The sequence below is a fragment of the Hetaerina americana genome, unplaced genomic scaffold (genome assembly GCF_022747635.1).
Source record: "Hetaerina americana unplaced genomic scaffold, ioHetAmer1.1.p SCAF_2, whole genome shotgun sequence".
NCBI classification, from domain to species: Eukaryota; Metazoa; Arthropoda; class Insecta; order Odonata; family Calopterygidae; genus Hetaerina; species Hetaerina americana.
This window is the reverse complement of record NW_027286763.1, coordinates 31,272,289-31,297,360: the sequence shown is the minus strand read 5'-3', so window position 1 is coordinate 31,297,360 and position 25,072 is coordinate 31,272,289. Positions and strand designations below refer to the sequence as shown.

General features: G+C 34.8%; 1 protein-coding gene across 1 annotated transcript; it reads left to right on the top strand.

Moving 5' to 3' along the window:
- The first annotated feature begins 251 nt into the window (after nucleotides 1–251).
- On the top strand, nucleotides 252–25,072 carry LOC139688022 (AP-4 complex subunit beta-1-like). Its single transcript, XM_071585424.1, has 10 exons — nucleotides 252–523; nucleotides 2,615–2,730; nucleotides 5,152–5,372; nucleotides 10,604–10,818; nucleotides 14,133–14,302; nucleotides 17,068–17,325; nucleotides 17,519–17,768; nucleotides 19,552–19,666; nucleotides 21,729–21,971; nucleotides 24,860–25,072. Exons 1-10 carry the CDS (start codon nucleotides 419–421, stop codon nucleotides 24,880–24,882), a joined length of 1,716 nt encoding a protein of 571 aa, XP_071441525.1. The 5' UTR covers nucleotides 252–418; the 3' UTR covers nucleotides 24,883–25,072.

Sequence of the window (25,072 nt, the reverse complement as noted above, 5' to 3'; positions counted from 1 at the left end):
CAACAGCAAGGTGTTGTTTCATATTACTTTCCAAGTTACTTAGATACGCTTTGAAGTTGAATTTACGTTTTTGGAATACTGAAATTGTCCTCATTCAAATTTTGAAGTATTTTCTCCGGTGTATTTGACATCTTTTACTCATTGAACAAAATGTAAACAACAAATTACGCATTTCGTAACACAATTGATTCGATTTGTTCTGAACATCGGCAGGGGCCCCTTTAATCGAAGAAACAAAACAATAGCGGATCTCCATGGTTCAAGATCAAACAGCTGATCGTCTGCACTGAACTTTTTCGATGGATTTTAATAGTTCTTGATAGGGTTCAAGTATGCCATGTGCGAATGAAAATATCTTACCGTACGATTTTAAATTTTTATTTTTAAGCATGTAGCACTCGATTGTGCAAATAATTGTATGTATATATGTGGTGAAATAATGTCAAATCACGAGCTTTGTGATAGCCTGCTTGCTGTGAACGTGCACCATCCCAACGAGGACTTAACAGAACTTTTTACTCAGGTAGAAAATAATTTTATCATATCTTTATCCCGAAATAATTCTGTAATGTTGTCAACTGGAAATATTTGTGCTGTAATGCAGCAGTTTATTTAAGGTATCGCCCGAGATATTCACGGTGAGGTCATAAAAAGGCAACTATTTTGATATTTGCGAATGTCTTATTGCGGTCGCAACTTCGTTTAATTCTCTTTACTTTCTTCATCTGAAGGCTTCCTAAACTACACACCTTTTTATTTTGTTCTCCTTGCTTACCAAAACCGCAATACCGAAGCTTGCTGTTGCTCTCCGTACTAGGCTACGCTTATAATTTAACTTTGCGAGAAGCGCCAGTCTGAATTCTTTAATCGGCCTATTGGAATTCTATTGTGCTGAATGTTGTCAAAGGCCTTTTTATGTACGGCGCATAAGGTTTTCATGTAAACAAGTCCCTTTAGCAACGAATAATGTGTCGTGTCGCAGTTTTTAGTGAAACTAGGGTGTGACTTAGTATTAAAGGAATCATTGGTTGCGTAGGTTGCGGAAATGTTATTCGACTGCTAAGCGTTCTTCTTACATCACGTATTAATTCTCCAGCCTGAATGAAATGCTTTTACTGGCTGGAAATATATTCAGGAAATCTGTGCATTATCTGAAAATATTTTAAATATGTCTGTGTTAAACTTCTGAAAATATGCAATACAAAACCTTACAAAAACGAAAAAATGTATGTACCTCGCGACATGTATGCAGTGTAAACTTTTATCGAAATTCGCAGTCCTTAATGCGTGGAGTTCATCCTTCACTTTATTAAATAATATGAATACTGTAAGTTCCTCTCCTTTTACATTCGGTTTATGCCGCTATATCTTCAGTCATTTTTGCAAAATAGGCATGCATACATTTTAACTATTTTGGTACTACTTCTGGTTACTATAATAACCTTACATTAAGCTAAAGCTGAATTTGCATCCAAATACTAGTTCACTTTACTTTCCTTAAATACTAGTTTGTCCCAGTAGTATATCCATTGGTAACAGTGTACATTTTTACTGGTGGAGGTATTATTTTACATTTCATTTGCGTAATCAGGTATAAATTCAGCCTCGGTACTGGATTACTCTATTCCCCTGGACCCAGTACATTTGCTCGCTTTGGCAGTTGCTTTATTTACTTAAGTTTCTTTGTTAATTTAGAAGTTTCCTCACTAAAATATGACCAACAAAAAATCTAATGTTTAAAATAAAATACATAGTAATCAGCTCTAAGGTTGGCTCGAAATGTGACTTTAGAGATTTACTTAATATTGAGGCCAATTGCATATGAAATTCGCATGTCAAAGGGAGCCAATTCACGTCCTCATGCTTGCTGTGGAATCCCAGGAAGATATGGTGGTGATGAGGAAGCCCTGAGGTATCAATCACAATCGCACCCTGGCCCTCAGATTGGCAGTCCAGTATTCTACGCACTGAACTTCCATGACATAAGACTGTGAATAATACTAGTAATATCAAAATCTATAGGTGTCATATTACATCAAACAATTCAATATTTTTAGTCTTACAGCACTTACAATTTATATTGCTGACAAAATACATGCATTCGTCTTATATGTATAATTAGTTTTGCTTTTATAAGAAAAATAGGGTGGTAATGTCATTTTTATAATATATATCAGTTTTATAGAATAGAAGTCATACACACTATGACTTCTATTCTGTATCCCTGAATCTTATTGCGACAGAGTTTAGCCATATGATGTATAATGAATAATATGTTTCTGAAATGCTCGGATTCGATTCTTTAATTATATATCAGTTGAGAATCATTCAAATTTGATTCATAATTTATTTTGTTGGAAAAAAATCGCTTTGTGGACTGGAGTCATAGGAGCCTAGTTATAACTGTATCTTACTCAAATTCCAAAGAAACTGCGGGAGATGCCGCAACAGTAACTTTTAACGGAGTCATCCGCTAATGTGCATTTCAATGCAACAATTTCATCATCTAAGTTAATGTCAAACTGAGATTGAAGGTTAACTAGGAATTGTTTATTTATATTGTACTATAGTTCTATATGAGTCTGTTTGTTGTTAGATATTTTTTTTATTCCAGCTCAATGAAGCTGTTGATTCTCCTGGTGATATTAGCTGCTTAATTGGCCCAGTTGTAAAGCTTCTTCCCTGCCATCATCAGCATGTTAAGAAGGCTATCTACACCATATTCCCAAGGTTTAGTTTAGTGTACACTCAATATTAATCCCTTGCAGAGTGAGATGTTTACAGCATATACTTAAGTTCTTATCTTTTGGAAAAATTTCCTTACTCTTCATGTTGCAACGTTTCTTCCACACTCCATTATTAATGGCTATCATTTTAAGTTAAGATAATTATTAATTAATGCAAAATTCCTCTAGTAGTATTTTTGCCTACAAAAGCATACCTATAAATTTTTAAGTTATGGTGCAAAACTAATAGTGAGGCATTAATGGAAATTAATATCAAGTTTGCAATACTAAACGCTAATTTAGCTCTTGACTAAATAAGAAAAAGGAAATAAATACTTGTATCCTGCCCATGATACTTTATGTCGGTTTGTCACATTGGTCATTTTGAATGTAGCTGTCTTTATTGTGTTTTATATAGTTTTTCGTATGTTGCATCCTGATAGTCCTCATGTACACCACTAAGTCTACATATTGCTATTTATTTGGTAAATAAAAATATATGAACTCATTCTGAAAGTTCATAGCATTGTGTTTTGATATTTTACATAATACTGCATGAGAAATTCATGAAATGCTACAGATATTCATTTAATTTAAGGTATTAACTTTTATAATCTTCAAAAGCTGTTATTATATCATTAAAAAGAGATCATAAACCATGATTGTTCATTAACTTTGTTGAAAGCATTATTGTGAAAGGGTAAATAAATTTTTTTATCAAAATATTTAGATAGCTGTTTTTAATAGTAGTCTCAAATAGTTTTCAGGGAGAAGGTTCAAGAGGTATCAGGTATATTTGTCGTAGTTGTTCTTATATCCATTTTGATCCCTATGCATAACCCTTACACACTTTTAAAAAGTCAGGGAAAACTCACTTCTATCAGTCACATTTAAATATGGCCAAAAATGGGCGTTGATACTTCTAAATATTTGATTAGGTTATTGGAATACTCATGTATGTCCCTGACAAATTAGTCTTTGAATTTACCAATGGTTTTAATTATGTCATTATCAATTGCATGTTTCCGTATAAATTACCATCTTTGGATTTTACAGATACTTATTAACTCACCTGAATAAACATTAGAAGGGTTTATATTTGAGATAGTATACTCAGCATAGGAAACAAAAAATTTGTTGAATTTATCAGGTCTGATACTTACATTGTGGTTTGTGCTAATATTTGAAAATAATGGGAGACTTAATTTCTATTAGTTAAAATATACCAAAAAAAATATTACCCCTAGGCCAAACCCTTTGCAAGCACAAGATGGTCCAGAAAATGGAACTTAATGAAGATAATAAAAAAATCAATAAAACTTTTATTCAAATACACTTCCATTTGGGTTTGTGATCCGGGTTGGCCCTCATAGTTACAGCTGTGCTTGCACATACGATTTATGGGGATTTGACTCATGCGGAAGAGGTCAGTGCACCATGGAATCTAAAATAAGGAAAAATTTAAAAAAATGTACTCCTCCGACAGGGCCTGTCATTCATACTAAAATACTTTACAAATCAGAGAAAGCTCACTTCATAGATGCACACACTCTCTCACATAGGTTAATAAGCTACAGTCAACCTCGTGGGTTTAACACATAAACATCCCTGGTATACACCCAAGTTGAATTGATATGAACCAGTAGCTGAAAGAAAAACTAAAATAAAATGTTTTGCCTACCAATCAGACCTCAGAAACAGAAGTTTTCTTTTAACCTAAGTTGTGAGTTAATTTTATTGACAGCTTGGAATAATACTTTATCAACATAGAATAACATAACAGGAATAGAGAGCTATTTTCAAACTGAAAATAGATCTTACATTGACAAATAATGTAATGCTTAAAAAATTTAGTGAAGTATATTTTCATTTGTTCTGAATTATTTATGATAATTAAAAGTGAAAAATTAATTATGTCATCATTTACAAAACTTTATTCAAAATGGCTCATGTTTTTTAAATGAATATATTGCTCATATTCTTCTGCAAAGAATCATTGTTTGTTTTAAGCAATGTATTCTTTTGGCTCAGCTTTTTTATGCTCATCACATGTATCTTTTGCCATAATCTGGGGGGTTCTCTAATCAGTGTAAATAAATGTTATATTAGATGATTATCAGAAACTAGGAATTTGAAGTATCTAAAATTTGTCATCTTTGACATAATTTTATGGAATTTTCATATCATATTGAAACGAAATAATTGACTTTGTCATTCCACACGATTTATTTAAAAACATAATCCAGGTTTCGACGTTGAAAGTCATCAAGTGACGTTCAGCATTGAAACCTAGGTCATGTTTTTAAATAAAGTGTGTGGAATTACACAGTCAATAATTTCATTCCATATCAATTTAAAGTATCTACTTAATTTCCTTTCCTGTGTCAAAAGTGTAAAATATTTAGTTTGTTCTTTCTTTACTAAGGCTTTGTTCCCGCTTACCAGAGGCAGCTTTGCTTGCTGTGAACACCATTCTGAAGGATGCAGAAGATCCAAATCCAGCTGTGCAGGTTCTGGCCCTGGGACTGTTGGGCTGTGTGCCATCATTAGGCCCCCATGCAGATCTCCCTCTCTACAAAGCCTTATTACATTCTCATCCTCATGTCCGCAGAGCTGCAGTTTCCTCTGCAGCTCAGCTTCAACCTGGTAAAGTTTTCCCTTCCTGTAAGGGGTGCTTAGCAAACATAATATTAATGTAGCCACTAGACAGATTTTCTCTTGGGTTATGAGTGCATAAATTTCTTATTTGCAATTTTTTTAATTGTCTTAAAAATAGTTTGTGGGTGAATATGTTGTGGTTAATGGAATTCCCAAATGCTGAATTGCTGAGCACACATCACTCATACCTTAGGTTTGTCTTCATCTGACACCTCTGAGTTAGTAGATTGGATTGTAAATGATTGAAATAAACTAGCTGGTTCAAAGAAACTGTGGGAGATGCCGCAACAGTAACTTTAAATGGAGTCATCCGCTAATGTGTGTTTCATTGCAACAATTTCAGAGTGTAAAAATCATTCGCCTTGACTGGGATTTGAACACAGATCCCTCAATATCCAGTCGAGTGCTTTAGCCGGTTAAGCTATGGAGGCGTCCTCTTCAACTCTGAAATGTTTGGGCTTTTAAAGGAACAAGATGTTGTGGCGAAATACCGTATATACGAGGGTCATCCGGAAAGTAGTACCCGTTCGTGCCGCATGAAGTGCTGACGACGCGAGTAGCCGCTGGACGAGGTCAGATAGCTTCAGTGGCTTGTCTGCCTTCTCTGAGCCAAGTTGCGTGACGCTAGCATTGCCTGTGTTGTTTCTGTGATTGTTTACAATGTTTAAAAAAATTGAGAACGCCGCCAGTTGTGAAGTGAGGGCAGTGATTAAATTCCTCAATGCAAGAAACGTTCGCCCATGTGATATTCATCGCCAATTAAAGGAGGTGTATGGAGACAATGTAATGGACGAGTCGTCTGTTCGGCGGTGGTGTCGCAACTTCAACATGGGGAGGGGGAACACACACGACGATGAGCGTTTGGAGAGACCGTCTGTCGTTACAGACCAACTGGTGAGCTCAGTTGACGAATTCGTGAGGAACGATCGGCGCGTCACAATTGATGACATCTGTGAGCATTTTCCCAATGTTTCTCGAACAATTGTTCATGAAATTGTTAAACACCATCTGCATTATGCAAAAATTTGTGCAAGATGGGTCCCTCGCGTATCTCAATGAGCTGGCGGCGAAGGACTATGCAGCAGGAATACAGAAACTTGTCACACGTTATGACAAATGCCTTAATTTGCTTGGAGATTATGTTGAGAAGTAGTTTAAAGTATCCTCTTTCAAATAAAATTTTTTATGTTTGTTAATATTTACTTTTGTGTCTTTATTTCACGAACGGGTACTACTTTCCGGATGACCCTCGTACAATGTCACTGGCATTTGTAGTCGTGCTCAATGTACCACAGTCCACGAGGTTAAAGCCAACTTTTAAACAATGAGGCTGTTTGTTTAACCTTGACAAATTCCAAAGAAACTGCGGGAGATGCGGCAACAGTAACTTTTAATGGAGTCATCCGCTATTGTGCATTTCAATGCAACAATGCGAATGATTTTCACATTCTGAAATACACTGTTATGGATATTAATGCAAGCCTGCAGGTTTATTGTATTTCTGTGTTATAATTTCAATGAAATAATATTTCATGTATTAATTGGTATTGGAATCATTGAATAAATGTAAATGGAAACTTGAGAAGTTGAGTGTGATGTCTGATAAAAGTTTATTTACTCTTTATCAGCATGAAGGTCCATGAATGGAGAAAATTTTGGCTGTAAAAATTCTGTTATCCATGCTATGTTGTATGCTGACAAATTTGAAGAGTATGGCCAAGATATTCTTTCAGATGTCCTGGTTCCTCTGACTTCATAATGACTTTACCTTAACTATATTTGCTGTCAGTGGAAATTTGCAAGTCATTCATGCCGGAAGTATGGGTCAAAACTTATTGGTTAGCAAGTTAAAATGCAAACTTTTTAAATAATCTGGTGAAATCTAAATGATTAAAGTTTGGTGTGATGAGTGGGTTTAAGTGTTAAAGCTAATCACAATAATTCCACTATTTTCATCTGCAAAATTCATTCAACCATTGGTTTTTCATTATTATATTGAATCATTTCATTTGAATAATCATACAATTGAGGCTGACTGGAATTTAAATGTTATTGTATTCCAATTTTCGAAAATCAAGACATTTTGATATCCGAATGATGGCAATGAGTCATGGGAAAAGACAGATAATATAATTTTCTTAAGAATCAGTGTGTATTTTAACAGTTTGACTAGACAAAATGTTAATCAGATTTGCCTACTGTCAAGAGATATGTTTGAATTGAAATATTCCTTAATCTGATAATCCAACTTTAATTTTTTTTTCAAATCATTTAATGATGGCTGAATTGAGAGGCACATCCATAAAAATAGGGAATTCTATTGATAATGATAATCATCCTCTTGCCATCCAGACAGGATTTTTTTTTCTTTCATTTTGCATCTCAATTTATTCTACTGGGAGGTGTAAGGGAGAGATAGAATAAGAATGTCCATCCCACAAAACTTCTCCATAATATCATCCTATTGTTCCCTGATTACATTTTCAAGCATTGACTTTCATCTGCACCTGCCTGTTTTCAGTTTTCCCCAACAACAGTTTTCAATAGAGTCAACATTTTTTCATACTTGAATTGAATTATCATAATCATATCAACCATTATCAAATCCTAATTGACTGTGTTATGACCATACTCTCATACCTGAATATCTGTGACAGGTAAATGGGGTTCCAGTTCTTCTTGATTCTTTTCATGTTCTTAGCAGATTTTCTTAATGGCCAAATTATAGTAGTTTTTTAAAGTTTCCAGTCATCATACACCTATCAGAGTCATTCTTGACATTCAACATACAAGGTTTGTCCAATAAATATGCGAATTGAGGCCATAAAAACTTTATTTTGCAAAATTTAGTCTACATCAATTTTGCCCCCTTCAAAGTACTCTCCATTCGTTGCTATGCACTTATTCTTCTATCTTCTTTGCCACTGTTTAGAAACCCCTTGGAAGTCCTCGGCAGTTAGGCTTTTTAGTTTTCTCCCCATTTCTTGCTTTATTGTGTCCACATCTTCCCAGTGATGTCCCCTTATCATATTTTTGCATTTTGGGAATAGGAAAAAGTCGCAGGATGCAAGATCTGGTGAATAAGGGGGATGATCAAGGATGGTGATTGAATTTTTGGTCAGAAACTGGCGTACAATCATTGTTGAATATGCAGGTGTATTGTCATGGTGAAGGATCCATCCATCATGTTCGGTTAAAATAGTGTACACTGTTTGTTGTTTTTCCTAAAGTCAGTTCATCAGCTATCATTCGAACTGTTTTTCGACGATCGGCAAGGACAAGGGACCGCACACAATCCATGTTGTCGTCAACACAGGTGGTTGAAGGTCGTCCTGGCCTTTCATTATCTGTGGTGTCTTGTTGGCCATCTTTAAATCGCTTAATCCGCTTGAAAATGGATGTTTTCTTCAGAGCATTATCACCGTAAATAGCTGACAACATTTCAGTAATTTCTTGATAACTTTTACTGGACTTCACCAAAAAAAATGATGCCGATTTGTTGCTCCGTGATTTCGTCAATTACTATTTTCAACTAACAGTAAAAACAAGGACTACAGAAACTAACAAAGCTGGCATCGTACGCGCAGCTCAACAATCTGCTAAGTACAGATGGTTCATTGGGTCCCAGGCAACTAGTGCTTCTATTGGGCGTCTACCTTGACATGGTGGAAGGCTTGTGCCGTCTCATTACCCCTAGAGCTGTGCTGACAGGAGCAATGATATTTGCTCCTGGTTGGGTCGACCATGCCAGATACATTAAAGGGTAGGAGTGAGATAAAAGGTAGTCTTTGAAGCATCTGTTCCTCAGTGAGGCAGCTGAATAGGCATCTGACCACGGTGGGGCAGCCATTCAGTGATGGTGTTACATTAAAAACACTACTGGCGAAAGCAACAGGAAATTATCTCAATTATTCAACCCGAAGTTTTTATGATAGGCACTATAATGATAACAAGTTTGGACAACAATGGGACTTGGCCCAATTGGCCATGTGTCATGCCTGGCAGTGGAGGAGGCTAGGCTTTCACGGTCATCATCTCACGGAATCCTTGTGAAGTGAAAATGGCAGTAGCAGCACAGAAGATAACCAAGTTCCTTAGAATCGGGACATGAAATGTTAGGATGATATTTAGGGCAGGAAAATTAAAAAATATAAAGCAAAATATGAGTAGAGGAGAGATGGATGTTTTAGGTTTTCGATGTGAGATGGAAGGATAGCAGGAATGACTGAAGTGATAGTTGTCTGGTAATATACAATGGAGGGGAAGTGAAACAGCAAGGGGTGGCAATAATATTGGATAAAAAGGTAAGATGAAGGCTAGTAAATTTAGAGCAAGCAACTGGTATCATATTACTTGTTGAAGTTAAAGTGGAACCAACAAAACTGGTCATTGTTCAGGTGTACATTCCATGAAGCAGTCATCGGGAGTAAATAGGGTATGCGATCAGTTAGAGGACATTGTCATGGATGTTCCTGGTGGAAAAAATTTGGTAGTGATGGGGGATTGGAACGCAATAGTAAGCAAAGGAAGAAATCAAAGTGAGGTTGGGGTCTATGGTTTAGGAACAAGGCATAACTGTGGGGAAAAAACAAAATAGGTCTGCAGGAGATGGTTAAATCACCACCAACGCTTAGTTTAGACACCGCAAAAGACATAGGTTCACATGGAAAATGCTGGGGGATTCAGGAAGATTTCAGTTCCTACTGCATTCAAAGCTTCTTAAAGAATTTTTATAGTAGATTTGTATGATGCAGTTGTCTAATCCTAATTTTGATGACTAAAACATTTGATGTTTTCACTCAGATGAAAGACTAAGTTATGGTGGCAGCTTATGAAATTCTCAACCCAGTCTACAACCTGTACAATTTTCTGGGAATGGATGGTTCCAAGCTTAATTTTAGATCTAGAATCAGGCCCTTGATCCCAGAATCTGAATCTCATTTTCTCTGACCCTAAAAGTTTGGTGAATGAATTTAAATGTGATAAAAGTGTTACAATGAAAAGTAAATAATCATTTGATCAGATTAAAATGCAGTTAAAAATAGATAACTTTGGTAAAATTAATATAAATAAATAAAGATGTCAGTCTATTAATTTGTTTTGCTTATTTATTTTAGCTTTGAATATAATCTCAATTTTTTATTCTTTAGTTGAAATTTTGATAACAATGTTATAAGTTGAAAGAATTTTTGAGCACCCTGAAATGTTTTTCTTTTCAGGCCCATTGATAAGTCGTGCTTCTGGGCACCAATTGATTGATCGCCTGTATGAGAGTGTCAGAGATGAGGATCCATCTGTAGTGACAGGTGCCCTTCTGGCTTTGGATGCATTACTTGCTGGGGAGGGAGGTGTAGTTGTAAGAAGGCAGATGGCAACTCATCTGCTCTCACGTTTGGACAAGTTCCCACATCTTCAGCTTGCATCCGTGCTCCAGGTTGTTCATTAATGCTATTAAGTGTGTGAATGCATTATTTTCTATTAGAGTATGTATTACACTGACTTCGGAATATTTAGTGTTTGGTATTTATCTTTGATGAATTTGATATATTTGTGTAATTTTGCTCCCTATCATTTATTTCATTATTATTATTATGTAGTAGTTTTAGGGTGGTCTACCATGTGGACACCGCCATGTAAAATAAAGGAAATCTTTGAGGATTTCTGATTCACTTGAATTCAATATGAGAACCTTTTACCCATAAAGAATTATCTTCTCCACTCCCTCACAAATGCCCTCTTACCTTTCTTGATATTGACTGCAGTGGGATCTTGTTATTACGTCAAGGGTGTGACAAACAAGGCATTATCTAGCAACACAAATTTTTAGTTCTATATTCACCTTTATATATGAATGTTGGATTCCTTACAAATTGAAAAAACTCATAAAAGGCTTCCTGCATCCAATGCATCTTCATTGTTTTTCCTGTTTCTTAAAATAGTAAACCAGGTAGAAATAGTGCCTCAAAATTAAGTGCAATTTCATTTTTATAAAACAATTTTATTAAGTTTTAGTTTTCTACAAGCCTACTTCACTCTTCTACTTTATTGCTGTTCACTTGCAAGTACTTTTGCAACAAACTGGTAATGCTGCACCAGCTTCTTTAATCCCTCATCATAGAATTTTCTGACTGGGAAGTAAACCAATTGACAAAGGCAGTCTTCAGTTCCTTGCCCCCTTGAAACCTTCACCAAGCCACTGTTTAAAGTGCAAGAAGGGGTTGAAGCTGTTGAAAATGGTCCAAAAATGCTTGCCCACTCAACATTCTTTATTCTTTGTATTGGTCGCAAAGTATTTTTGATTGCCAGGTTGCATGCAATTTGTGATATCTGAATTTTGTTGCATTAATTGTGTATAGTGGTGCATCCAGCGAGAGGATATTTATCAGCCAGAGCACTAATGGTCAATCATCAATCAGATAGCTGTGCTTGGCTGACTTATTGTATGATTCCATTGGTCTGAATACTGGGAATGACATTCCACCTATTGTCATGACCATTTGTGTTGCCATTTTTGATGTCTCAACACCATGGCCTAACTCTTCCTTCACTCATAGGTCCATAAACTTGACACAACACCTGGTTAATTTGGGCAACTGATGACCCTTTTACACCCAAAATCAAAGCATGTACTTCACAACTGGCAGGGGGCAGCAATTTTTGTGGACATTGCTATCTGCATTCATCAATGGGAAAATGACTATTGAATCAAAACAATAACTTCAGTGGCTTTAGAAACAATCAATAGATTGTGCTGCATGTGTACAACTTTGTTCTGACCCACTTATTTTTAAATATGAGAGAACAGCCCTTACTTTTTGGATATGCCTTTTATTAATATTATTAGTTAGTCTACTGTTTAGGGTAGGTTTTGGATGGACTTAGCCTGGTCAATGATCATTTGCCTCTTCGCTTCGCCTAATGAAACATTGCCAATCACGATGCTGTGCATCCTCCTTTTCTGCCTGCTTTGGATTACTGGCTACAATCTCATCTCCTCCCTTATTATTCCTAACACTTTCTGTTTTTTTTTAATTTTATCATATTATTTGTCCTCTTTCTAGAATGTGAACTATTACAGCAGGGCTTAAACTGGGTTCATATTGGCAGCTATTTATTTACTGTTAAAAGTCAATGTTAATCATGCCTGTATCTTTAATTCGGCCATTATTTCATAATTTATATCAGTACACATCAAAATATTAGAAAAAACTAGTAATATTTAACATTAGGCATAATATTTCAATGTAAAGTCATTGTTTTAACTTACTTTAATTGTCCCTGGATCACAAAATTTAGCAATGAATTACCCAGCTTGCTTTCACAGATTTAGCACCCAATTTCTAATTAAATCACCAAAAGAATCAGTTTTTTTAGTTCTTTAGTGATGTAGATCTGTAGTAAAACTGTACTACTCAATTTGTACTATGGGGAAATTTACTCAAATATAACCTACAGTATAATATTATGGGGATCAGCTGCTATTTCTCAAACCATCTTTAAAATGCAAAAGAAAGCTATTAGAATCATCGCCAGGAAACCTTACAATGCTCCATCAAGGCCTATTTTCCATGAATTAAATTTGCTACCACTCCCATGCATCTACATTATGTTTTTAATTCTATATATAAAAAATAACATCGGCAACTATTCTCTTAACTCTGCCTATCATCATCATTACACCAGAGGCAGGAATGACTTCCATTATGGGAATATAAGAACTAAAGCATTGAAATTAGGACCCAATGAAATGGGCATCAGATTATTTAACAAACTACCCAAAAGTATCAAGGATACACAGGGAACTGCCGTATTCAGGCATAAACTAAAAAGATATCTACAACGCAATATGTTTTACTCGGTTGATGAATATCTCAACAATATTCCCGACCAGTAAGTTCATACTTTTAGTTTCTAGCAATGGTAATGGTCTGATTCATGTTTGTGATCAATGATTTTTCTGAATTTGATATTGTATGTGCATGTTACAGCCGATGTTCATGGGTTTGTACCAAACACTTATGTAACTATGAGCATCTATTCTTTTATGTATCTTAACTGAGCCTGTGTCTTTGCTCCTCATTGACGTGCCTTATATCATGTACATACTTCACCCACCTGGTATTTTTGTATTGTGATCTCTGGGCAAATAAAAAGTAATAATAATAATAATAATAATAGATCATGCACATTTACCACAGCCTTGGCCAAGAACATGGATTCAGTGTTTACTCTTTGATAAGCCTGGGAGCATCACTCCACTGAATGGGAGACTCCTAAAGTTTGAAGAAGTGGTCATTAGTGCAGAGTTGTCTGGTAGAGGTTTTTGGTGTCTGATTTAAATAATTTTAAATTTGAATATTAAGTGCTTCACAAATTATTTTTTATTAATCGAGGCAATATTTATAGGCATAACACAGAAATGGTAATATAGGTGGGTCAAGCTGGCACAGAACAGATTTTTGCTTCTGACACTAGCGCAAGTCAAAACACCCAGACATTCATTGCTGGTTTTTACTGTATTATGAAATAATATCAGATTAAAATTAAAAGTGTAAATTACTGATTCTGCTTTATAATCAACACTGTTTTCACCTGATACACTTAGCTTGTATGTAGACATCATTTACATCGACTTTTTTGAAAGCATTCATCAACTGGTCAGGAGTCTTCAAGGGAACTCTGAAAGTAAATTATCTTAGGAAGACAGTTTAAATTTTACATTTTAATCTGTGTATATTTATTTGATAGGTCTTGTGTAAATACCAACCTAAGGATGAAGAAGAGCTTTTTAGTCAGCTGAGTGTATTAGATAAGTACCTGGAACATCCATGTGGACCTGTGGTGGTGTCTTGTGCTCAGCTCTTCCTTGCTCTTTTGTCAGAGTCTTACCCACATCTAGAAGACGATCTCATCAAAAGGTACTGACTGTATTCTATATTTTATTTTTTGCCGCATTCCAGGCAGAATTGTTCATAACTGAATAATTGGTTGTGCAAAATTAAAATGTCTAGTGCAGTTGTACTGATAAAGTTGTTTAAAACAAATAAAAACCATTCAGTTGAAATAGTGAAATGGTGAACACCTACCAGAAATAATGAAGCACTTTTAAGGGAGAAATCTTTCTTGTTTCATCATAATTTCGGCACCATGTTGGAATTTGTCATTGAAAAGTTAATGAGATTAGACTATGAAATATTAAAACAATGCAGTAATTATAAATTCAGTCATAAATATTTTTTGATTAAAACAAAGAAAAAGAAAAAATTACTAATCAGAAATATCAACAATCTGATGTGTAAGTAGTAAAATCAATGCAGTGAGCTATGAGTAATGGAATCTTTGAAGTTAACTATCATTTGATAAAATATGTTAGTATCATGTGGTAATTGATTTTAGTCTCTAATATTGTGAATAAAGATAATAATAAAGTATGCTCAATCGTTTGACAAAAATGAATTGGTCTTCTTGTTACCCTTGTAAGTTTAGAAAACATCAACAATTCCTAGGGAGCAGGTACTCAATTTTATTGCTTTGAGTGATATAAAAATATCAAGCCAGCAGTTGATGTTCTGGTATATTGTAGCTGTAGATCAAGTTGCATTCAGATAGCTTTGTAGCTGATATTGAGATTTATGAGACTGAACCTGTATAAAACAATACAAAGGGAACTGTTTTAGACACATTCTATGGAATTTGAGTGTATATTAGCTTATGTATAGTATATAATAATGAGACCCCACCGGCGAACAAAGCACTAGAGTGGGTGTAGCAAAAGGGTAAAACTATGTTCTAAAGCAGCAAATTCTCTTGCAACTCTTCTTACGTAACCCAAGTTCAAAGTTTCTCATAACAACATAATGAAAAAGCTGACTAAGCAGCCAAGGAAGCCCTGAGTAAGCTCAAGACTGATTCCATGTTGGTACCTGTAGACAACCTTAAGGCTGCCTTTTGGAACTTGGTTTTAAACCAGTTGAAGGAAGCTTGGTGGTCCATGGCAACAAACTGAGAGCAATAAAGTCAGTCATTTTGGCGTGGCCCTATTCCATCCAGAAAATCGGAGGGAAGAGGTTGCCATCACATGCTTGAGGATAGGGCACTGTGCCCTCATGCACTCATAACTCTTCACAGAGGAAAAATCACAATCTCGCTGTGATAATTGTGACCGGACCCTGAGGGTGAACCATATTTTATTTAACACAGTGCAACAAATATCAAAGGGCCAGAGAAACTTTTAAAGTAAGAGGTGATTTTAGAAATATTTTATGAGTTGACCCCAACTCTTTAAATAGAATGTTAAAATTTTTAAGGGAAACTGGCCTAATGGGAAAATTTAAGTTATGGTATCTTTTTTTAGGACTTTTGGTTTTAAATATTTATGTACTTATTTAGTTGTATATTTATTGAATGAGTATTGAGGTTTTAAGTTTTTTGACAGTGGTGCAAAATGACCATATCTGTCAATGCACCCTAAATCACTAACTACTACTACTTCATATTTGTTTACTTCATTTAATTACAGGAGCATCATTGTTCAAGCATCTCTAAGAAATGTTGCAAGTTGGTGCAATTAAACTCAGAGTATCGCTGGAAATATTTTATGATCATCATAATATAAAGAATGAGAAAAAATATTTACCAATATCATTAATAATTAGCATGAACGGTGTGGCCCAATTTTTTGGGACCACTGAGATACAACAGAGAGAGCAAATAATAGCTAATTATATGCTTCAAAAAGACCCTATGAGAGGCAGTATTTGGTGAAGGGGATTGTTATGTGAATTGTAATATTGACGGGAAAGGGGGAGGGGGGAGAGAAATCATGCTCACTTTTGGTGAGAAACCCAAAATAAACACAACTGCCGAAATTCTTTGATGTTGATTTTCCTCTTTGACCTTTTCCTCCTTTACTATTCTCTCATGTACTCCTGACTGCCTAGAATAGATAAATCAACTTCAAGTGTATTTGAGCTCAGTTTACAAGAAGATCCTGGAATGGCATATAGGAAATGATGATTTTGGAGTGCTGACTGATGAAATGCTTACATGGTAGTTCTTCTATGCTTTGGTCTCTCTCCCAAGACGCCTGAGAGGAAAGGGATTACTTATGAAGTTATTTGTACAGATATCAATTGAAAAAGTTTCCCTTGACTTTGAAGAAGATTTTGCTCCCTCCACATAGAAATAAGTGGCATTCAGCTACAGCTCAAGATGAAGGTTCCATTTGCAGAGGAAATGTGAAAAACATTTTTTTAGCATAAAAATAAATTAGAAATTCTAAGTTAACCTGACTAATTTAGAGGATAAGGATAGTACAGTGGCTAACATACTGGTTTTCCACCCAGGAGGCCCGGGTTGAAATCCTGGTGGAGGCCGATTTTTTGGTGGCATCCTAATCCTTACTTGAGGTGCTTTGTGGAGGGTACTTTGAGTGAGTACGCCGTCCGTCAGATGGGACATTAAGCTGTGTACCTCTTGACGCCTTTAGTTAAGAGTAGGCTAATGCCAACAATGAGTTTCTTTCTACCCTTCAATCTTTCCTGTCCATCCCTAATGGCACAAATGACCTAAGAATCCTGTTTTCAAGGCAGAGGTCTCATTGTTTCTGCCAACCACTATCTTTGTTCAAAAATCATGTTCAGTAATTTGCAGACATATATTTGTGCCTATTTCTGTATTTCAGGAGTTTCCCAGCATTGAAGGGATTTATTTCATCTGGTGGCCCTGTTGCACGCCATGTCATCAGTTTTCTACTGGAACAGAAAAAAGATTGGTTATTGTCTTTTTCCAATTCATCAGAAGACATTTCTCTTTTTCATCCATGCATTGTGGATCAGGCTGAACTTGCATTAGAGAAACTCAAGATATTGCCAAGCCTTTGCCATAGTAATGAGGAAGGTCATATAGCTGTTCTGGCAATTGAGTCATGGTGGGTGAAAAGGTAAGCTAGATTAGAAAAAAAGGCACTTAAATAGTAATTTAGGGTGATTTTCTCAAATATTAATCTGCTATGGTTGACTGGTTGAAAAGAGTATGCGGCTGTTTATTCTGTGTCTGAATTATTGAGACTAAAAAATTAATAAACATATGTGTGTTATTATAATTATTATTTCATCATAAATTTTTGTTTACAGTGGCAATCAAAAGACTGAAAAATTGAAAGAAGGCATTTACAGTTGCATGTACAAGTTGGCCAAGAGCTTGCCTGATACTGCCATTCGCTGCCTTGAAGCCCTCCTTAAATTTCTAGACTTTGAAGTTGATAGTCATGTTGCCAAGGGTTCCCCATCACTGCCAGTACCTTGGCTAGGAATATTACAGGCCATCCTCAAGATAGGTTTAAGCAACTTTGGTCAAGATGTGGTATCATCAGCAATGTCGAAGGTATTTTATGAATTCAACTGTTTAGCTAAATAGGTGAATAATACAGGTAGCCTGTGTTGTTACAGAAATGTTGTGTTAATGAGTAACTTTAAATCATCTGTGGTGCTCTACCTTTCCCAATGGTACCACATTTATAGTATACCCTTGGCCTCCTTGTTTCTAGCATTTTGATCCATCCATAGACTTTTCTCAACCCCCAAACTTGTGGCATTTTTAATACCTACCTCTAAATTGTCTACTCCCATCTTCCTGGAGCGTGCTGTTAAGGCTGGTCCCTATTGATTGCTTTTCTTTATAGTCTCTCTAATGGAATCCTTTGCACATATCCTAAAAATTGGAATCAGTCATTATTTTGTTTACCAAAATATTCAAGACTTCTCCTATATGGAAATCACCATGTATGTTTCTTAATATCCTCCTATTCCAGATGTTTAAAGTACTGTTACCTAACTTTTTAAATGTCCATACCATGGCGACTTTTATGATCCCTTGTAAAAGTATGATTCCATGTATTTTTACAATTATTAGCAAAAGTGAGTATCCACTCCCTATTTGGAGTACCCATTTCCTATTTGTGGAGTGAATAAATATAAATAAAGCATTGGCATTTACCTGTAGCATCAGTTTTTTTAAGCATTAGTAGCAAGAGAAAGAGGGGAAAGGGTAAGAAAAAATAGGACAAGTTAGGTAAGGGCTATGCACTGATAGGATCTGATTAACAACACAAGTTAAATGGCATTAAAAACCTTTTAAAATCTTTTAAAGTGCTACCATTCCCCATTGGTACAGGGTAATTTTCAGAGTAAAATATGCTTTTGTCATTGCCTCATTCTCCAAAAATCAGGAATAAAATATTTTTAAAAAAATGTATTTTTCATACTCAGCATTGTCAGAAATATAGTTTTCCAATGCTGAAATATTTTAGCCACCTCTGGAAATCAAACTGGCAACCTGCAGATTTGCTGTTGGACTCACTGCCCTTGGGCTAACTTTTCCCCACAATTTTTACATCACTCATTATCCTCATCATTTCAATATATTTCTATTGAGGGTTATTATTTATTTTGGCATATTGCACAAGTGTTATTAACATGAAGTTCCTTTTTTCTCTTGTATTGCAATACTTAACTCTTGTATATTGCAAATTTCAGGCATTAAATTGAAACATCATTCAATGATACACCCATGTTCTGAATCCCCTTCCCTTTGTGTAACTAAGTTATAGTTCCTTGGAGTCACTATCTAAGTGACACTGAATTCTGCTTTTATGTAGGAAACTGTTTGCTTTAAATTCCTTTTTTGGAACATTGAATGGTACATATGTACTTTTTACACTTTTACAGTTTAATACAAAATCAGCATGATTTTAGTTGATTTTTTAGTAAATAGAGCATTGTTTTCATTGTAGTCAGTATATATACTACATTTTCATTTGCCACTCCAGTCCAAATCATTGTCTGTGACATAACCGAATTTCAAGCTGTGGTTTTAAAGCAAATCTCATAAGTAATGGGAAAGTCTGAAGTATTGATAAAATTTGCTTCTTGTAGTTATTTAATACTCATATTAATCAAATGATAAACATTTCAATTAGGATGATATGATAGGATTGTCTCAAATGAGACAAAATACATCTACAAGGACTCCAATCCAATCTGATATGACAAAATACATGTACAGAATGGAGTAAGAATGAACATTTTCATTTGAAGATGGGAGAGCAGGCATATGTGTATTTTAACATGGCCGCTAGTGATTACATTCTTAATATTAATTGTTGTAGGTTTTAGAAGGACTGGATATCACAGATAGATGCTTGCCGGAAGTGATTCCGGCATTACTGGCAGAATGTGGACATATGCTTGAAGAAGGCCCTTACATTCTGGATGTAATGATTGGTAATTCATCTTCTTTTATTTAAACGCTATACATTAGTGAATGTTTTTAAATAGAAGAGAATGCATGTTAAAGTATTTGCTATGATACATGTATGTGTTAATTTTTGTGTGTGTCGTATATTCTTAAGGGGCTTAAGCGTTCTAAAATTAAAATCATTATTTTAGAATCCAAGGGACCAAAAAATGAATGTTGAAATAAACTTTTAAAAATCTAGAATAAACTTTTTTGTTAATTTAATATAATTTCATATTTTCAATTTAATATTTTCTAGTAAATTGCTGTGCCATTTTATCTCTTCGCTAAATATTTGACAAATTGTTCTTTAAAATTTGTAATTATTTTTTGAATGCTGTAAATATGAAGGAAACACTTGCTTTTGTTTCTAGTATATAGTAAAAATATTACAAAAATGAATACCTAATAGGAGTGAGAATTGATAATCTATTCCACAGAATCATTGTAACTAGCTGCATTTGCTGCAGATGTAGGCTGTATCCTTTTTCCCTACCATTAAAATTCTTGTAATACTTTGCCTGTTTTGTTTGCTACTCTTGTTTCCATCATTGTGGGTCAGGTAAACTACTTTTTCTTGAGATGCAGCGAAATTCTCTTTCATGACTCTTTACAGTAGGGACCCTACATTGTATAAGGACAATGCTAGTATCTTCATATTTCCTTTGGATGTCCTCCTAGGTGTAGTTCAATAATAGTTTGCAGTGTCATACATTCATGGTTATTCGATAGGTATTAGTAAGTTTTAATTTATGCTCACATCATGTGTGTGATTTTAAGCTCGTTTCCATTTCCCTTATCTCATGAGGTTATCACTATTATCCCTCTTACCACAAGCTAAGCATGGGGACATGGCTTCTCTTTTCATTAGGTGTGAATGGTAGAGGAGAAAGTGGCAACACCTGTGAAATATTTGTATTCAAATAAAATCAATTCCTATTGTGGTTTCGATCAACCAAAGCCCCTGGTGATCACTAGGGTTTTTCATGATGAATGTGTAAGCTACCCATGTATTGGTTCAATGTGCTGGCAAAAGCCAAAACTATATTAAATATGACTTTGGTGATTCTGACTGTAGATAATTCACTTAACCTATCTAATCAGATTTTAAACATTCAAAACCAAAAGATACAATTTTTGCGGGGAAATAAATCAGGAATAGGTATCTAGAAAATGTTGAGCTTTTTGTTTAATTTATACCTCACCAATCCACAGTGTTGGGGTTGAGAAGAGGCAGCTCAACTCAGCTGGGCATTGGAGGGCTTCCTTTGACAGATAACAAACGACCATGTTAGCTTGTTTACAAGAGAATTGTGCAAGGAAGCTCCTCCAACTTGTTGGAATGAACCTTTGTTATGGAAACTATTTTTGTATTTAGATAAATGAAGTGGTCAAAGTGTGCAAAAATTTCTGAACGGTGTCATTTAACAAAATTTATCATAAAAACTTTTAATTTGATGTAATTTTCTAAAATAAGAAAAAACAGATTTTGCAAATATTTGCACTGATATTTTCTATAATAATACATGTTGCAAAATATGCATTGTCCTATTTAGATTGAATGCCAACAAATCAAAATTTTTAAATTCCTCTGTCCTTGCCGGGACAGAAAAATAGCGACACATTTTATGACATCACATGCTACATCAATTGACAGATTATTTGTGGAAATGCTGTGTGGCATCCAAAATGTGGGCTTGATAGCATACTCCTTCCAGTTATTCATTTCATTTCAAACTAATGCAAGCATTCTTTGCGTCAGGTTTACAACTACTTCCTTCAAAATTCACATTATCCCCATTAGAATAGTTCATGTCATTTATAAAGATCACGAATCCACATTTTGTGTAGTTTAGCTGGATATCAAAATATTTGGAGCTTAGAATAATTCACTGAATGAGTAAACTTGGTATATTTTTGTAATGAATTTATTTCCATACTAGACCTGCAATTTTTTTCTAATGGTAAGTTCATAGTCCATGTATGTCATCTTTGCTTAAAATATCAACTCCATGCATTCCATTCATTTTTACTTTGTTTTCTTAACAGATAATTTTAGTTGCTACAATGATGGCACACAACATCTTATTCTGTCCGCTGCAATGGTGATGTTTCTTAACCGTCCTGCATCTTGCCAGCAAATTTTGGGACGGCTCTTAGAGAAATGCCTTAGTGTACCTGAGGAGTCCTCTTCACATATGAAACTGCATTCAGTGGGTGTAATTTCAAGGGCTCGACAGTATTACCTCATTCTCAAAGCAGATGCCAATCTTTTTGAGAAACTTGTTATTGGTAAGTTTTAAAGCCACATTAAGTTCTCTGAATTTTTTTGAGATTTATCTGTATGGAGGAAACAGTGATTTCATATACCAATTATGATATAGGATTAGAATTTTTCCTTCGATACCAGCATGAATTTTACATGATTTATATCCTTGCATTAGAGGCTATATTCTTCCTGATCCTCATGCTACTAGTGGCTACCATTGTAGGTACTCCATCAACTTCGGAAAACTCTTTGTTCATACATTTTAATGTCTTTTTGAATATTTATTTGTTCAATTTGAAATTAAACCTTTGTATCATTGATCCGGAAAACTCTTTGTTCATACATTTTAATGTCCTTTTGAATATTTATTTGTTCAATTTGAAATTAAACCTTTGTATCATTGATCCCACATGCTTAAGGTGTATTCCAGAAGGAAAATAATGCAAAATACCACCTTTCTTTATATTTTTGTTCAAATATTTCACCTAACATCCATTAAACAATCCAAAGTTTATTTAACGATGCTCCACTTACGTTCATACTTCATTTTTTCAAAAACATTGTTTTTATTTTTAAACATGGTCCCCATTTAGAAAGATACACTTCTCCCAACGTTCGAGCCATTTTTTTAACCCCTCCAAAAAATAGGATTTGTCGAATTCTCCAAAATACGGCTGTCTCGGCGATAACTTCCTTGTTTGAGCTAAATTTTTTTCCCGCAAGCCATTTCTTCACGTTAGGCAATAAGAAAAAGTCAAAGTGAGTCAGATCAGGTGAATACAGGGGGTGTGGCAGCAATTCATAACGTAGTTCATGCAGTTTGGTGGCGACAACTCTGGATCAGCTTGTTGTCCACCGTGAGCACCGCGGCACCCATCGGGGTGAAAATTTTTTCATCGCCAAATTATCATGTAAAATATTGTTTGCCATTCCAGTCGACACACCCACGGTCTCTGCTACTTCACGCACTTTTGTTCGTCGATCAACGAGAATCATGGCTTGGACATTTTGAATGATTTCAAAACGCTCAAAAACAGATGTTCGCCCACGTTTAAATTCATTGAACCAATATCTAACTGTGGTCATAGATGGCGAAGTGTCCCCATAAACAGCATCCAACTTTGCTTTTATCTCCTCGCATTTCTTCCCATCCAAAAACAAAAAGCAAGTTACCGAACAATACTGCTCTTTTTCTATCTTAGCGAAAATCACGAAACACGTCTTACTCGAATGGCTGCCAAATCCAAACTAACCTTTCAATCAGTCTGAAATTTGTTTCACTGTCATTTGATAGATGGCAGCACACGATGATACATAAACTTCCCTCAGGAACGCCCTTTGTTTTCAACCATGGGTACTTATTGAACCGCCCTTGTAGCATGTATCATGGCAATTTACAGAACCGAAATTTTTAAATTAGGAATTTACAGAAGTAATGTATTTGCATATTTATTAATATATTTGGCATTAACCTGAAAGCAGCCTAGCTTGTAATTGTACACTGTTTAGTTGATATGAAATTACAAGGACAAACATAGATGCGCAAACTCCTGGTAGAGAGAAACCTACTTGCTTGGGAATTAAAACTGCTAACTCTTGAGTTATCAGGCAAGGATCTCAGTACCGCGATGGTTGATAAATGTTATCCTTTTGCACTTGATACGGGTTCTTAACCTAAAAGTATAGATTTTATTATGACTGGAATAGAATGATTTTTACCGAGGATTCTGAGTCCTTATAAGAATTTATAACCAGCTCAAAATGTACACAGTTTAGGGAAGTAAGTGTCGATGCATGGGATGAATCCATATGGATGCAAAAGAGTCACTCTTCTGTGCAATAAAGTTTTGACCAACAAGTGATAGTTTTTAACAGTTACTAGAGTTAATAAATTATCTCATGAATAAACTAGATCGGTTTATAGTTTGGAGAAATGTGCATTTGATATCATCTCCTCAGTATTTTAATATTTGCTCACTCCATTAATCACTACTGAAGGGAGATATGTAATTTCAAATTTTAGGTTAATATAATTGCTGCAGAGAACTTTGCATTAATAAAAGTTGTTAAGATTAATTTCTCTGATAAGAATTCCATCTAACTTCAACACAAATATGTAAACTATCTGATTTCTTGTCAAAAATAATGCACTGGGCATTAGCTACCGCATACTTACAGATATCTCCATGTATAAACAGAAACATTGAATTGAGAGTCCATTTCCTATTATGAACTCAGTGTAATAATTATGGCCTTATTATAACTGTATATTTATGAGCAATTTTGCATTCATTCATCATTGCAATATATGAATTTCCCAATTTTCCTATTAAAGTAGCAAATTCACTGCAATCTAGTAGTTTTCAGATGAAAATACTATCCCATCCATCACGGATTATATTTCATCATGTCAAAAAAGTACATTAACCCATTGGGCAAGGTTATTTACTCTTTATAATAGACGTTGTAATATTTAAGCTTCTCATTTCAAAATCTTCAAGTCTAAAGACAGTTTTTAGTAACTTGTTGTCTCTTGCATTTCATGGAATGAAACACTGATAATAACAATTATTATTATTATGTACATATCTCAATTCATTATTTCAAATTTTAATCGTTAGTGAATAAATTTCAGTGATTACCAATCACATTAAGTTTAACTACAAATGTTGCTTATGCCTTGGAATCTGTTATAGAACCTCTATATCTAAAATTTACTGCAGTTGTGAATGTGCAATAATTTATGTTGGAATTATAAATTCTGATTGTATTTATGTATTTCTGCCAAACCTTGTTAGTTTCATTGTTGGTCTGACCCTAGTGTCCTTTGCAGACTATTTTTTTTTAATTACCTCTTAATAAGTAATGTAATAAATGTCAGGTTATTTTTGACTGAAATTTTTATTTCCAGGAGAGAGATGTCCAAAGCCATGACCTGAAACAGTGATAAGAGTGCCTGAACTTCATAACTTGAGCTATGTACTGTTATTTATTATGAGGATTTTAAATTTTATAATAAATGTAAAGAATTTCTGTTCTGCTAAAGTTGGTTTTTGTAAATGAAATTATATGTATAAAAGCGATTTTGGGCAAAAATGTAAGAGCATTAATTGAAAACAATTTC